Source organism: Rasamsonia emersonii (assembly GCF_000968595.1).
Source record: "Rasamsonia emersonii CBS 393.64 chromosome Unknown ctg1118621760033, whole genome shotgun sequence".
NCBI lineage: Eukaryota > Fungi > Ascomycota > Eurotiomycetes > Eurotiales > Trichocomaceae > Rasamsonia > Rasamsonia emersonii.
The window spans coordinates 1-11,305 of record NW_013563254.1 but is presented as its reverse complement, the minus strand read 5'-3'; the positions used below and the strand labels follow the sequence as shown (position 1 = coordinate 11,305).

The 11,305-nt window shown below is 49.9% G+C and overlaps 4 protein-coding genes across 4 annotated transcripts; 2 read left to right on the top strand and 2 right to left on the bottom strand.

The window, feature by feature from the left end:
- Positions 1–1,416: 1,416 nt before the first annotated feature.
- On the bottom strand, positions 1,417–2,214 carry T310_2593 (uncharacterized protein; the record flags this gene model as incomplete). The annotated part of the gene is made up of 2 exons (XM_013474497.1): positions 1,417–2,109; positions 2,197–2,214. 2 exons carry the CDS (start codon positions 2,212–2,214, stop codon positions 1,417–1,419), a joined length of 711 nt encoding a protein of 236 aa, XP_013329951.1.
- A 1,457-nt stretch (positions 2,215–3,671) lies between these two features.
- On the top strand, positions 3,672–6,675 carry T310_2592 (Transcription factor (Snd1/p100); the record flags this gene model as incomplete). Its single annotated transcript, XM_013474496.1, has 2 exons — positions 3,672–3,809; positions 4,150–6,675. 2 exons carry the CDS (start codon positions 3,672–3,674, stop codon positions 6,673–6,675), a joined length of 2,664 nt encoding a protein of 887 aa, XP_013329950.1.
- A 1,067-nt stretch (positions 6,676–7,742) lies between these two features.
- On the top strand, positions 7,743–9,238 carry T310_2591 (uncharacterized protein; the record flags this gene model as incomplete). The annotated part of the gene is made up of 4 exons (XM_013474495.1): positions 7,743–8,020; positions 8,108–8,249; positions 8,330–8,707; positions 8,756–9,238. The coding sequence occupies 4 exons, from the start codon at positions 7,743–7,745 to the stop codon at positions 9,236–9,238; spliced, it is 1,281 nt and encodes a 426-aa protein (XP_013329949.1).
- A 1,141-nt stretch (positions 9,239–10,379) lies between these two features.
- T310_2590 (Ubiquitin conjugating enzyme (UbcC)) lies at positions 10,380–11,253 on the bottom strand (the record flags this gene model as incomplete). The annotated part of the gene is made up of 2 exons (XM_013474494.1): positions 10,380–11,053; positions 11,127–11,253. The coding sequence occupies 2 exons, from the start codon at positions 11,251–11,253 to the stop codon at positions 10,380–10,382; spliced, it is 801 nt and encodes a 266-aa protein (XP_013329948.1).
- Positions 11,254–11,305: the final 52 nt, after the last annotated feature.

Below are 11,305 nucleotides of genomic sequence, written 5' to 3'. Positions count from 1 at the left end.
ATTGTGCGCTAAGTCTGGAAGGTTCTAAATATAAGCGGACACACAGAGTATTGCAGCATTACATAACATTCAGCATGTTTTCTTAAGAATTAATTATTGATCCTGCATATAAACCTCAGCCTCACCTTTCGGGCCAAGTGTACAGTAGATTGGTCACGGCAGTTGTGAAGAACATAGAGAGGCAAAGAGGATTGTAATAGCAATTCTCAGTGCTGGGAGCGGCAGAGAGCATAACAGGTGCTGAGGGTGAGCTCCATGTCTTTAGCAGGCGAGCAAAGGGGCGGGGGCCTAATATATTTTTTTCTCCTTGCTAATAGTAATTCTACATATATACCTATACCCAGAAGTATACATACTCAGATAATGCCCAAAAACATGTTAACGTCACCGAGTTGTATAGGAGATGAAGAAGAGGATCTTGCTGAAGCTTTGTGTTATGAGCCAACAAAGACCGGGATTGTCCAACACAGCCATGCATGACGAGACAATGCCCCGCAAGGCAGGAAGAAATCACATGACCTCAGAAAGGAAGAATTATGATACGGACGGTATACAAGGCAAAAAGGTATACAATATACCATAGGTATACAAAGACCGTGGGGTACGTGGTATACCAAAGGTATGCGGAGTACCGACAAAGGAAAATATACCAAGAGGGAAGGTTATATAAGGACGCACATTATCCATCATGTATCTAGTTCTCCGTGCTCAATTCCTTCACATCAATCAACATTGTTACTTGGTTATACTGGCAGGTCAGCAGGCTAACCTACCACTCGGTATCTTTGATACTCAGCGGGCGCTCACCTCTGACAAATCGTGTTCTTTATCTTTTGGTTTCCAACCCCTGTTCTCTGTTATCTAGCCAGTTGGGCACCTTGTGTGGTTTCCCCAGTCGAGGCTGTGGATTTCCGAGAACACAACTTGGGATCAGTTAAGGCGGCAGTCAAAGAGGCTGTGCTCAACAGAATCGTGGTCTGTGAGCCGCACTGCAGCTTGCCTACACAACTTTCAAGGTCTGCATGCAGAGGGCTAATGAAGGTTCAATGTCGTGGCCATGTGTGGGCATTTATGAACTGAGACGCTGAGGGTGAGCCATCGCCAGACTAATCACCCAAGTCGCGCGACAATCACCCTCCTCACCCACCCCTCACCCCGATCGCGCGACTCTAGGGCACAGGACAATAGGGGAATGTCTAGCATATGTATTGATTGAGATGGAGCCAGCTTGTAAAATGCTTTGTTGCGTACATGATGTTCTATGTCATCTAGCATGGATATTTCCTTGGCCTGATACAAGAGTATTGTTTGGCTCAACTGTTTCATTAGGATCGCTTGAAGCTTGAGTCGGGCTTCTAGAACCCCCTTGACTCTATACAACACCCACATTCCTGACTGCAATGCCCGTAAACTTGTCTAGTGCTCATCCTGGATCTGCCAGCACTTGGTTCGAAAGTAGGTCCGTAAAGGTTGCTCGCAGCATCCACATAGCCGACTGCAACAGCCCCCGCTAAGCGCGCATCGCTTTGATTCTTCCCACCATGCTAATGGCATCCCATGTTCCTTCCTGATACTGCGCAATAATTCCCACTCGCGTATCCAGGGGCCCTTGGGTGCTTCTCTAGCTAGCTTTGACAATGCCTGTTGATGCAGCCAGTATTCTTGACGGGCTTGGAGCAGCTCTCTTTCACATTTCTCAAGCTCCTCCTGATCATTATTGCTCTTCTCGGACGCTGACTTCTCGTGAAGTTGTTGTAGTAGTAGGAGTGATTTCTTGCGCTGTTCGATGCGAATCTTCTTTTGAAGAGTGGCGATGCCAACAAGCTCTTCATCCTCGTATTTCTTAATCCACTCGAGCTCCTCTTCCCTTCCGAATGGACCAGTGAAAAATTTGTTGAATCCGCGAACAAAGCTTGCTGGAATATGCCAGTGTGAACGGTCCAGGAATTCTTCCAACATTTTTGATTTGTTGTTTGTTTTTTTCGGTGGAGATTGATGGTAGGATAAGCTCTTAGATTGCTGGTATAACAGCTTTTCACTGTTCAGGTGATAGATAAGAGTGTGAGATTTGGGAAGGCTTGAAGCAAGCTCGAGTGATTTATCAGGTACCTATATCTTGTGTAAGGCAGCACCCTGACCCATTGAACAGATCGGTTCTAGTATAATTATTTGAACTTTGCTACAGGTGTTGCCTACAGGATCAATGACGGGCATACTTGATTGATGCTTTTTTTTTCTATTCTCAAGTCATTTTGTAACCACCTATAGGATAGATCAATAATATTGCGAAATTTCAATTCCATTCCGCAGCATTTAAAGGAGAGCGTGAGCAAGCTTGAGAGTTGTCCAACATCAACAATTGTATACCGTGTATACTGCTAGGGAAACACTGTATGTACATAGTCGCCTGGTTAATAATAACTCGGTAAGAAATCTGCGAGCAGGTCCCTCTTGCCTTTCTTGGATGTTGCCGTTTTTAACAGGGTGAGCTAGGTAGGTGCGTCGGGTGAGAAGCCCATCGTAATTCACTCACCACCCATATTCATTTATACTCACCCTCCACTCAACTGTCCTCAGCTGTTTAACAACTTCACCACAAGGGTCATAATGAGTCGAATGCTCGCAAAATCTAGGGCAGCAGCTAAGACTTCTTCTCTTTTCTTCTCATGCGCTGCATGTTTTAACGCTAAATCGTTAAAAATATTTTCAAAAAGACAGTATTTAAAGTGTTTTTTTTGTTAATTCTTTGTATAACCTCTTCCCCCCCCCCCCAAACCCCCCCAACTACTGTCTTCCAATGACAGCATGAATATTGGGGTAAATATTACAGGCGGGGAGGTGTTCAAGGGCATCCTTAAGAAGCTCGGCCTACCATAGACGAGAGGGAATGGAGCCTTTCAGCCTTTCAGAAGACAAGCTGGCTGACTTTTGGGAAGATGGTGCGTTGGAGGACGACATAAATGGCACCGGGATAATACTGCAGAATAAGGTGCCTCTTGTCAGTGAGTTCAAGGCTACCTTGTAAGCATAAAAGCTGGCCAGGAAATAGGAGGTTCCACAGGTAGAGGAGACATCAGACTTGCAATGCCGCCAGAGGTCATTATTAAAGAAGGTAGATGCTAAAGAAACACTACATTCAGCCAGAAAAAAACACTACACCTTGCTAGGAGAATTAATTAAATCGCCCTGGTCAGAGTCCTCGTCTCCTAAAGGGCGGCACTGCTCACCTACTAAAACAAGAAAGATAATTGTCTGGGTGCTCGTACAAGAGTAGATTTTTCCCCGGTAGGTTAGGGAGCTTCAGGATCTCAGGTGCCTCCTAACTCCGGATTTTCAGTTTAATTGGCAGCCATTTAGTTAGGTACTAGCTTCAAGTTTCATCCCCACTTGTAGCTCCCTCCCTGCACACGACACAACTTACAAGTCCACGACTCTAGTATTGTTATTGTTGTTATTTCTTAATAATACCTACTCCGTACTGTCCAGCTATCGCTGTGCGGTGTGGTGCTAGCGTACTTCTCTTGTTCTCCGCCTTTTCCTTTCTGACTACCAATTAATACTTCCTGCGCTTACACACGGACAGCTTTCGATTGTCCTCCTCTCCCTTCTTTCACTCCTCTCCCCTTTTCTTCTTTCTCTACAGCACCACACCGAGATAAGCTTGGAAAGAAATGCCCCTCGAAGCCCGTGTCAAGGCCGTCCTGTCGGGCGACACCCTGCTCCTGTCGCATGTCACCAACCGCAACCAGGAACGCACACTGAGCTTGGCGTACGTGTCGGCACCCCGGCTACGGAGGGAAGGTGATGAAGTATGTGAAGAGATTCTTCTCTCTCTCTTTTTTTTTTAACAATTTGGCCAATTGATTGTTTCATGATTTTTGTTTTTATTCCCTTCCTGTCTCTGATGTTCTCTGATGTGTTTATTTTGTTGGTCGGGGCTCCCTGGTGAGATTATACTTTGAAAGCGGAAAGGTGGCCTTTATGCTTCTCCAAATCCCCGCGGGGTTGAACCTGCGTGCGGCTACGCACAGAACAGCCCACAACATCACAGGCGGGTCTTCTCTGGGTTTTAAATTCCCTATTTTCTTATTTGTGGATATCTTTGCATACTGCATTGTGCCGTGAGCTGACAGTTCTTTGTCAATATAGCCATTTGCCTTCGCGTCCCGTGAGTTCCTCCGTGAACTACTCGTCGGCAAGGTGATCCAATTCCAGGTTCTCTACACCATCCCGACTGGAGTCAAGCGAGAATATGGAATCGTTAAGCTCCCTGGAACCAATGCCACGTTGCCTGAGTTGTGTGTGCAGGAAGGGTGGGCACGGGTCCGTGAGGAGGCTGGCAAGCGGGGTGACGAATCCGATGAGGCATTGGTGTTGCTCGACAACCTGAGGGCATTGGAGGCTCAGGCTAAGGCTAATGGGAAGGGCGTCTGGGCTGGCGCAGAAAAGGGCAGGATTGAAACCGAATATGAGGTGGCGGACCCCAAGGCGTTGGTGGACGAGTACAAGGACCGCCAGATCGATGCGGTCGTGGAGCGTGTGCTCAATGGGGACCGGCTACTTATCCGCCTGTTGCTCGCCCCTGACCGTCATCTGCAGACCTTGATTGCCATCGCAGGCATTCGAGCCCCGGCCGCTAGGCGCGTAGGTGCGGATGGCAAAGAACAGCCGGCAGAGCCCTTTGGGGACGAGGCACACCAGTTCGTCGAAGCCAGGCTGTTGCAGCGTAAGGTAAAGGTGTCCCTACTCGGTGTCACCCCTCAGGGTCAACTGATCGGCACGGTGCTCCATCCCAACGGAAATATCGCCAAATTCTTACTGGAAGCCGGTTTGGCACGCTGCTTTGACCACCACTCCACCCTGCTGGGCGCGGAGATGGCGAGCTTCCGCCAAGCGGAGAAGGTGGCCAAGGATGCCAGGAGAGGACTTTTCACGGGACACGTCGCGTCCAAGGGTCCTGCGGGCACTACAGATACCGATTACGTCGTCAGCCGTATTCTCAACGCCGACACTATCTTCCTGAGAAACAAGGCTGGGGTCGAAAAGAAGGTCAGCCTGAGCAGCATCCGGCAGCCCAAGCCGTCTGATCCCAACCAAGCGCCCTTCGCGGCCGACGCCAAGGAGTTCCTGCGGAAGAAGATAATCGGCAAACACGTCAAAGTCACCATTGATGGTAAGAAGCCGGCAACAGAGGGATATGAAGAAAGAGAGGTGGCCACCGTTATCCAAGGCAACACGAACATCGCCCTCTATCTGGTCGAGGCTGGTTATGCATCAGTCATCCGTCATCGACAAGACGACGAGGACCGGTCTCCCGAGTATGATGCTCTACTGGCAGCGGAGGAAGCAGCCAAGAAGGAGGGCAAGGGTATGTGGTCATCGAAGCCTCCCAAGGTGAAGCAATACCAAGACTACTCCGAGAACCTGCAGAAGGCCAAGTTGGAGGTGTCAATCCTACAGCGGCAAAAGCGGGTTCCTGCCATCGTTGACTTTGTCAAATCGGCCTCTCGTTTCACGCTCCTGATACCGCGGGAAAATGCAAAATTGACCTTTGTTCTCTCGGGAATCCGTGCTCCTAAGTCCGCTCGGAATCCGGGGGAGACGTCAGAGCCCTTCGGACAGGAGGCACACGAGTTTGCGAACCGGAGATGCATGCAACGAGATGTAGAGATCGACGTCGAGACTCTCGACAAGGTTGGCGGCTTCATCGGCACTATGTACGTGAACCGGGAGAACTTCGCCAAGGTCCTGGTCGAGGAAGGTCTGGCCACGGTCCATGCTTACTCTGCTGAGCAATCTGGCCACGCAGCAGAGTTGCTCGCTGCGGAGAGGAAGGCGAAGGAGGCACGGAAGGGACTATGGCATGACTGGGACCCGAGTAAGGACGTCGACGAAGACGAGGAGCTGCCGGCCAACGGCAGCAACGGGGTCGAGGGCAATGGTGATGCAACCGCAACGCGACGCAGGGACTATCGCGATGTGATGATCACGCACATCGACCCGGAAAGCGGCAAGTTGAAGCTGCAGCAGATTGGGGAGGGCACGTCCGCGCTGACGGAGCTGATGAATGCCTTCCGGGCATTCCACCTTAACAAGGCGAACGATAAACCGCTGCCGGGCCCTCCCAAGGCCGGTGATTTGGTGGCAGCACGCTTTACCGAGGACGATGAGTGGTATCGGGCCAAGATCCGGCGGAACGACCGCGAGAAGCAGCAGGCGGAGGTCGTGTATATTGACTACGGCAACTCCGAAGTGATTCCCTGGTCCCGCCTGCGACCTCTCACACAGCCGCAGTTCTCCGTGCAGAAGTTGAAACCCCAGGCCTCGGACGCGGTGTTGTCTTTCTTACAATTCCCCACGTCCGCCGACTATCTCGCAGATGCCGTGCAGTTCATCGGAGAGCAGACCTTTAACCGAGAGCTGGTTGCCAATGTAGACTTCGTGTCTCAGGAAGGGACGCTGCATATCACGCTCCTCGACCCAGCAGTGTCCAAGAGCCTGGAGCAGAGCATCAATGCGGATGTGGTGCGGGAGGGTCTGGCGATGGTGCCGCGGAAGCTCAAGGCGTGGGAGCGAGCCGCTGGCGAAACGCTGGCCCATCTGCGGAAGCTGGAGGAGGAAGCCAAGGAGAACCGCCGTGGCATGTGGGAGTATGGAGACTTGACGGAGGACTGAACCACGGATGGGACCGATTACGCCTGGACATAGTTATGCATGTTTCCTAGCATGTTTCCTGTGGCATGATATCTCGATATCCGCATTCTTTGTTCTAGTAGAGCATCTAGCTACTTGCATGGTCATGCTTTGAGATAAGCGGCTGAAAGGATGGTGCATGGTTACATTTTGCAGGGCACATGATCAATCCACTTGGGCCTCGCTTGTGGCAGTCATGAGGCCTTTGGTTCCCACCAGTGATGCCCATCTTACGAGTCTAACGACCCTTCGACGATAATCAATGAAAATACCGCATACAAACCTATCATGTGCCAGATTTTGGGTGAATCGTAAGAGGTTGTTAGAGGTAATCGGGATAAACAAATAGTGGTTATGAATCCTTCGTGCATAAAGCAAGCATAAGTGGAGCCCCAGCCTTCCCGTTCAACGAATTGTTTCCGTCTGTTGAATTGAATTGTTAGTTCGGAGCTCTTATCAGATCCGTTGCTTTCCATCTGTGCAACTAATATGAATTCGGGTAGCTCTGAGTAGCTCAAGCCAAGCTCGCATTAGATGCAGGAATATTGCTTGGGATCGATCACTTGGCAATAGCAATAACTCGCTGATCCCAGGGACCAATGCTGAGTTGGGAATGATCAACGATCGATCCATCTTCAAAATTACCGGACGCCGGAGTTGGGACGGTATCGTCCGATACGGTATTATTCATCGACACAGTAGAATAAAGAGCAGTACATAGGGAAACAACAATTCAAATTGCTATCGAAGTAATACCATATTTTCTCTGCTCCTGTCTTGCGCTGGCAAAATATTTTGAATTAATAAGGATATTGGCTGGTCGCTAGGGAGCTGCCAGCTTATCGTTGCCATGCAATTACCGGAGCGCGGAGTGAGGTACCTCCCGGGAGCATAATTATTTTCAGCTCCATCACACAGCTACCAAACTCCCTCTACTTCCCCACGAGCTGCTCTTTTGATCTTCTACACACACCACGCCAGGAAACGGCAAAGACAAAAAGGAGAGGCAAACAAAGAAACCGATCTTACCAGCGACCGAGCGAGGAAGAATGGGACTCTGGAAGACCGCCACTGGCCCACAGGACGACACAGACAGCGTCCACACCGCCGATCAGAAGAGCATCCTCGAACGGACTCCCTCCCAGAACGACCCCGTTGCCTCCGCCAACCAGGCTGCCGGCACAGCATGGCTGGCGGGCCATCTGCACCATCTAACCCCCGAGCAAGAGGCGAAGCTGGCCGAATTCAAAACCGTGTGTGAACAGAAGGGTTACTACAAGCCAGAAAAGGACGGGCAACCGGCCAGCCATGACGATGCGACATTGCTGTATGTATTCTTCTTTGTCCCAAAGCAGCTCGATCAAGAGGCCTACATGCGAACGTGTCGCTGACAATATTTTGCTCTGCTTGCTAGGCGCTTCCTGCGTGCGCGCAAGTTCGACGTCAATGGCGCATTCAATCAGTTCAAGGATACGGAGGAATGGCGGAAGAACAACAATATCGAGTCGCTCTACGAGAATATCGATGTGGAGTCTTACGAGGAGTCGAGACGGATGGTCAGTCTTTCGCTAGGGACTCGTATTCAGGAGCAGTCTGTCAGTTCTTGTGGAATATGAAGTCTGACTGTGAGAAATAGTACCCTCAATGGACCGGTCGACGCGATCGTCGTGGCATCCCAGTCTACGTCTTCGTGGTCAAACACTTGAACAGCAAGAACATGGCTGAATATACGTCAAAAGTCTCTTCTTCCGCTCCTGCAGATACGCATAAATCGTCCAAGGTGCCTCCGCGGCTACTGCGCCTCTTTGCACTCTATGAGAACATGCTGCGGTTCGTCCTGCCCCTCTGTTCGAAGCTACCGCGACCGAACCCGGAAACGCCCATTGTCACGTCGACCAACATCGTCGACATCAGCGGAGTGGGACTGAGGCAGTTTTGGAATCTCCGGAGTCACATGCAGGATGCTAGTGTGCTCGCGACGGCACATTACCCTGAGACATTGGACCGCATTTTCGTACGTTCGCAGCACCTCGCGTCTGTAGGTGAATGCTGACTCTGGTAGATCATTGGAGCGCCATCCTTCTTTCCTACGGTCTGGGGCTGGATCAAGCGCTGGTTTGACCCAGTTACGGTGTCCAAGATCTTCATTCTTTCCGACAAAGAAGTGAAGCCTACGTTAGAGTCCTTTATGGATCCATCCAGTTTTCCCAAGCAGTACGGCGGCGAACTGGATTGGGAGTGGGGGGATCCGCCGCTTCTCGATGAGCCTGCCCGTGAACTTGCCGGAGGATTGGAGCTTCCAGCTGGAGAGGGCGAGAAAAGGCCTGGTTTCATCAAAGGGCCGGTCCTCTTCCACGGCGACAAGATTGAGGTGCTGGGCACGGAGAATGGCAAGCCTCGACGAGCCACCATTCCTGTCCCCCAGCCGGAAGAAACCAAGGCGAACGGTGAAGCAGTCACCAAGCCTTCAGATGAGAACGAAAAGACGGCGTTGGAGACGGCCAACGGCGCTGCTCCAGTGTCGAATGAGACGCCAGTTGCATGAGAGAGTTCCCTCCCTCCCTCTCTCTATTTTTTTTAAACTTTTTTTTATTAGAACTATTCCCTTTTAGAATTCTAGATATACATATGCATGCATGTGGATATGGCTTGTTTTTTTTTCCCCGGTTTAGTTTTTTGAACAGAGAACCTTGGGTCTCTCTGGGTTGTGTCAACTTGGGGCCTCTTTTTTTTTTTCAGTGACGGCATGCATATAGTTTCTTTTCTCGGAATGATTTATGGCATTGTCATCATTCATCAGCGTGACTTTATTATATCCATGGTTACAGTTTGTTTTTTTTTTTCTTCATCTCCGTTTCTTCTAAATTTTCGGTCCTGCACCCTTTTTCTTGATCCTTGATTTATTGGGGGCGAGTTATGGACATGACGGTTTTTTTTTCCTATGCTGTTTCCAAGGACATATAGTGGAAAGATAGGTAGTGAGTGCTACGCTACGATCTAGACAATCAATCAATCAATCCATCCATCGATGATCTTGGAGAAATCAATTCAATGACTACCGAGTCGAGACTGAGAAGTGCTCCTCCTTACAAAGCCAAAGTCAATTTGATTGAATGAACTCCATTATTCCATTTCATTTCCTAGATAGATAAAACCCAAATCGGGGAATCAATGCGCCGAGCATGTTAAAAAAAAGGGGAAAAAGATGATTTCCACCCAGGGTATCTATCTAGTCAGAAATCAGGAGGGAGGGAATCAAAATAAAAAAAAAGATCAAGCCTCCAACGCCAATATCCCCCTATTCCCATTCCCATTATCCGATCCGATTCTGACTCCCATCCTGTACCCCTGTAGTAAGTCCTGTAATGAAAACTCCTGCCGCTAATAATTTATGCATGTCAACGTCACGTAACGCCGTTAGCCGTTAGCCGTTAGCCATAAGTTGTTGTCATCCATTAGATGAGGTTCCCCATGTGGTATGGAGTATGGATCGATGCAAAGATGCCTTCTTTCCTTCCTTTAGAGAAAGCTGTGATGAGATAGAAAAGAGTACATGAAGAGTAAGTGACTGAGTGAGTAAGTAAGCGTGGGAAGGAAGACGAAGAATTCTGGATAGATAGATAGAGAGAGATAAAGAGTTGGGTCTTCTTTTCCAGCTTCTTTCTTTCTTTGGCTTCAACTTCGATTTAGTTCTGCGCCGGGGCTAGGACCTCAGCTTGCTCTTGTTCCTGCGCCCTCGCCTTCTCCCTCGCCTTGGCCTCCTTCTGCGCTCGCATCTTCTTCTTGTACTCTTCAATGTCTTCGATCTCCTGAAACGAGACATCATCATCGTCATCGTCATCATCATCGTCATCGTCATCGCCATTGCTGTCCGTGTCGTCAAACTCGTCATATATCTCATCGAGGTCGATTTCCTGGTTGTCGTCGAGCTGCATCTCCGAATCACTGCCGCCAAACGACCTAGCTTCATCATCGTCGCTTTCGGCCCAGAAGTCCGCGTCGTCCTTCTCGACGGCGGCGGGTTTCTTCGTCATGGTCGACTCGTGCGTCGGCATGATGAAGCCCTCTGGGATGTCCATCTTGGAGGCCTCGACGTTCTCGCGCACGATGGCTTTGTATGTCTCGAAATCCTTGCGCAGCATCACGGCTGCGTCCACGTTGGCGGGGGACGAGACCTCTGCGTCGTCTAGGAGGGACAGGATGGAGATCAGGACTGATTCCACGCGCTGAGCGGGCGACCAGCGTTCTGCGGCTAGCTCGCCTGACATCTCGTCCTCGCCTGGAGCGTGGAGAATGGAGATGCACACCGTGCCGTTCTCGTAGATGTTTGGGTGGAAAATGGTGCGCACAAAGCGGAATTCTGAGCCGTGGCCAGTGCATGTTAGTGACTGATTTCACGCAGACTAATTTTTAAGGTATAGTCCAGAACTCACCAGGAGGCGCATAGGGATAGTTCTTTGGGAAAGTAATGGTAGCTTTGAAATAGCCACCGTAGTAGAGTGAGTCTGGGTTCAGGACGATGAGAGCAACGTTCCACTTGAAGATGTCTTCGTTGTTCAGCTGGAAAAGTATGATATTAGTTACGCATTCTGACAAGCTTCTTCATGATAGC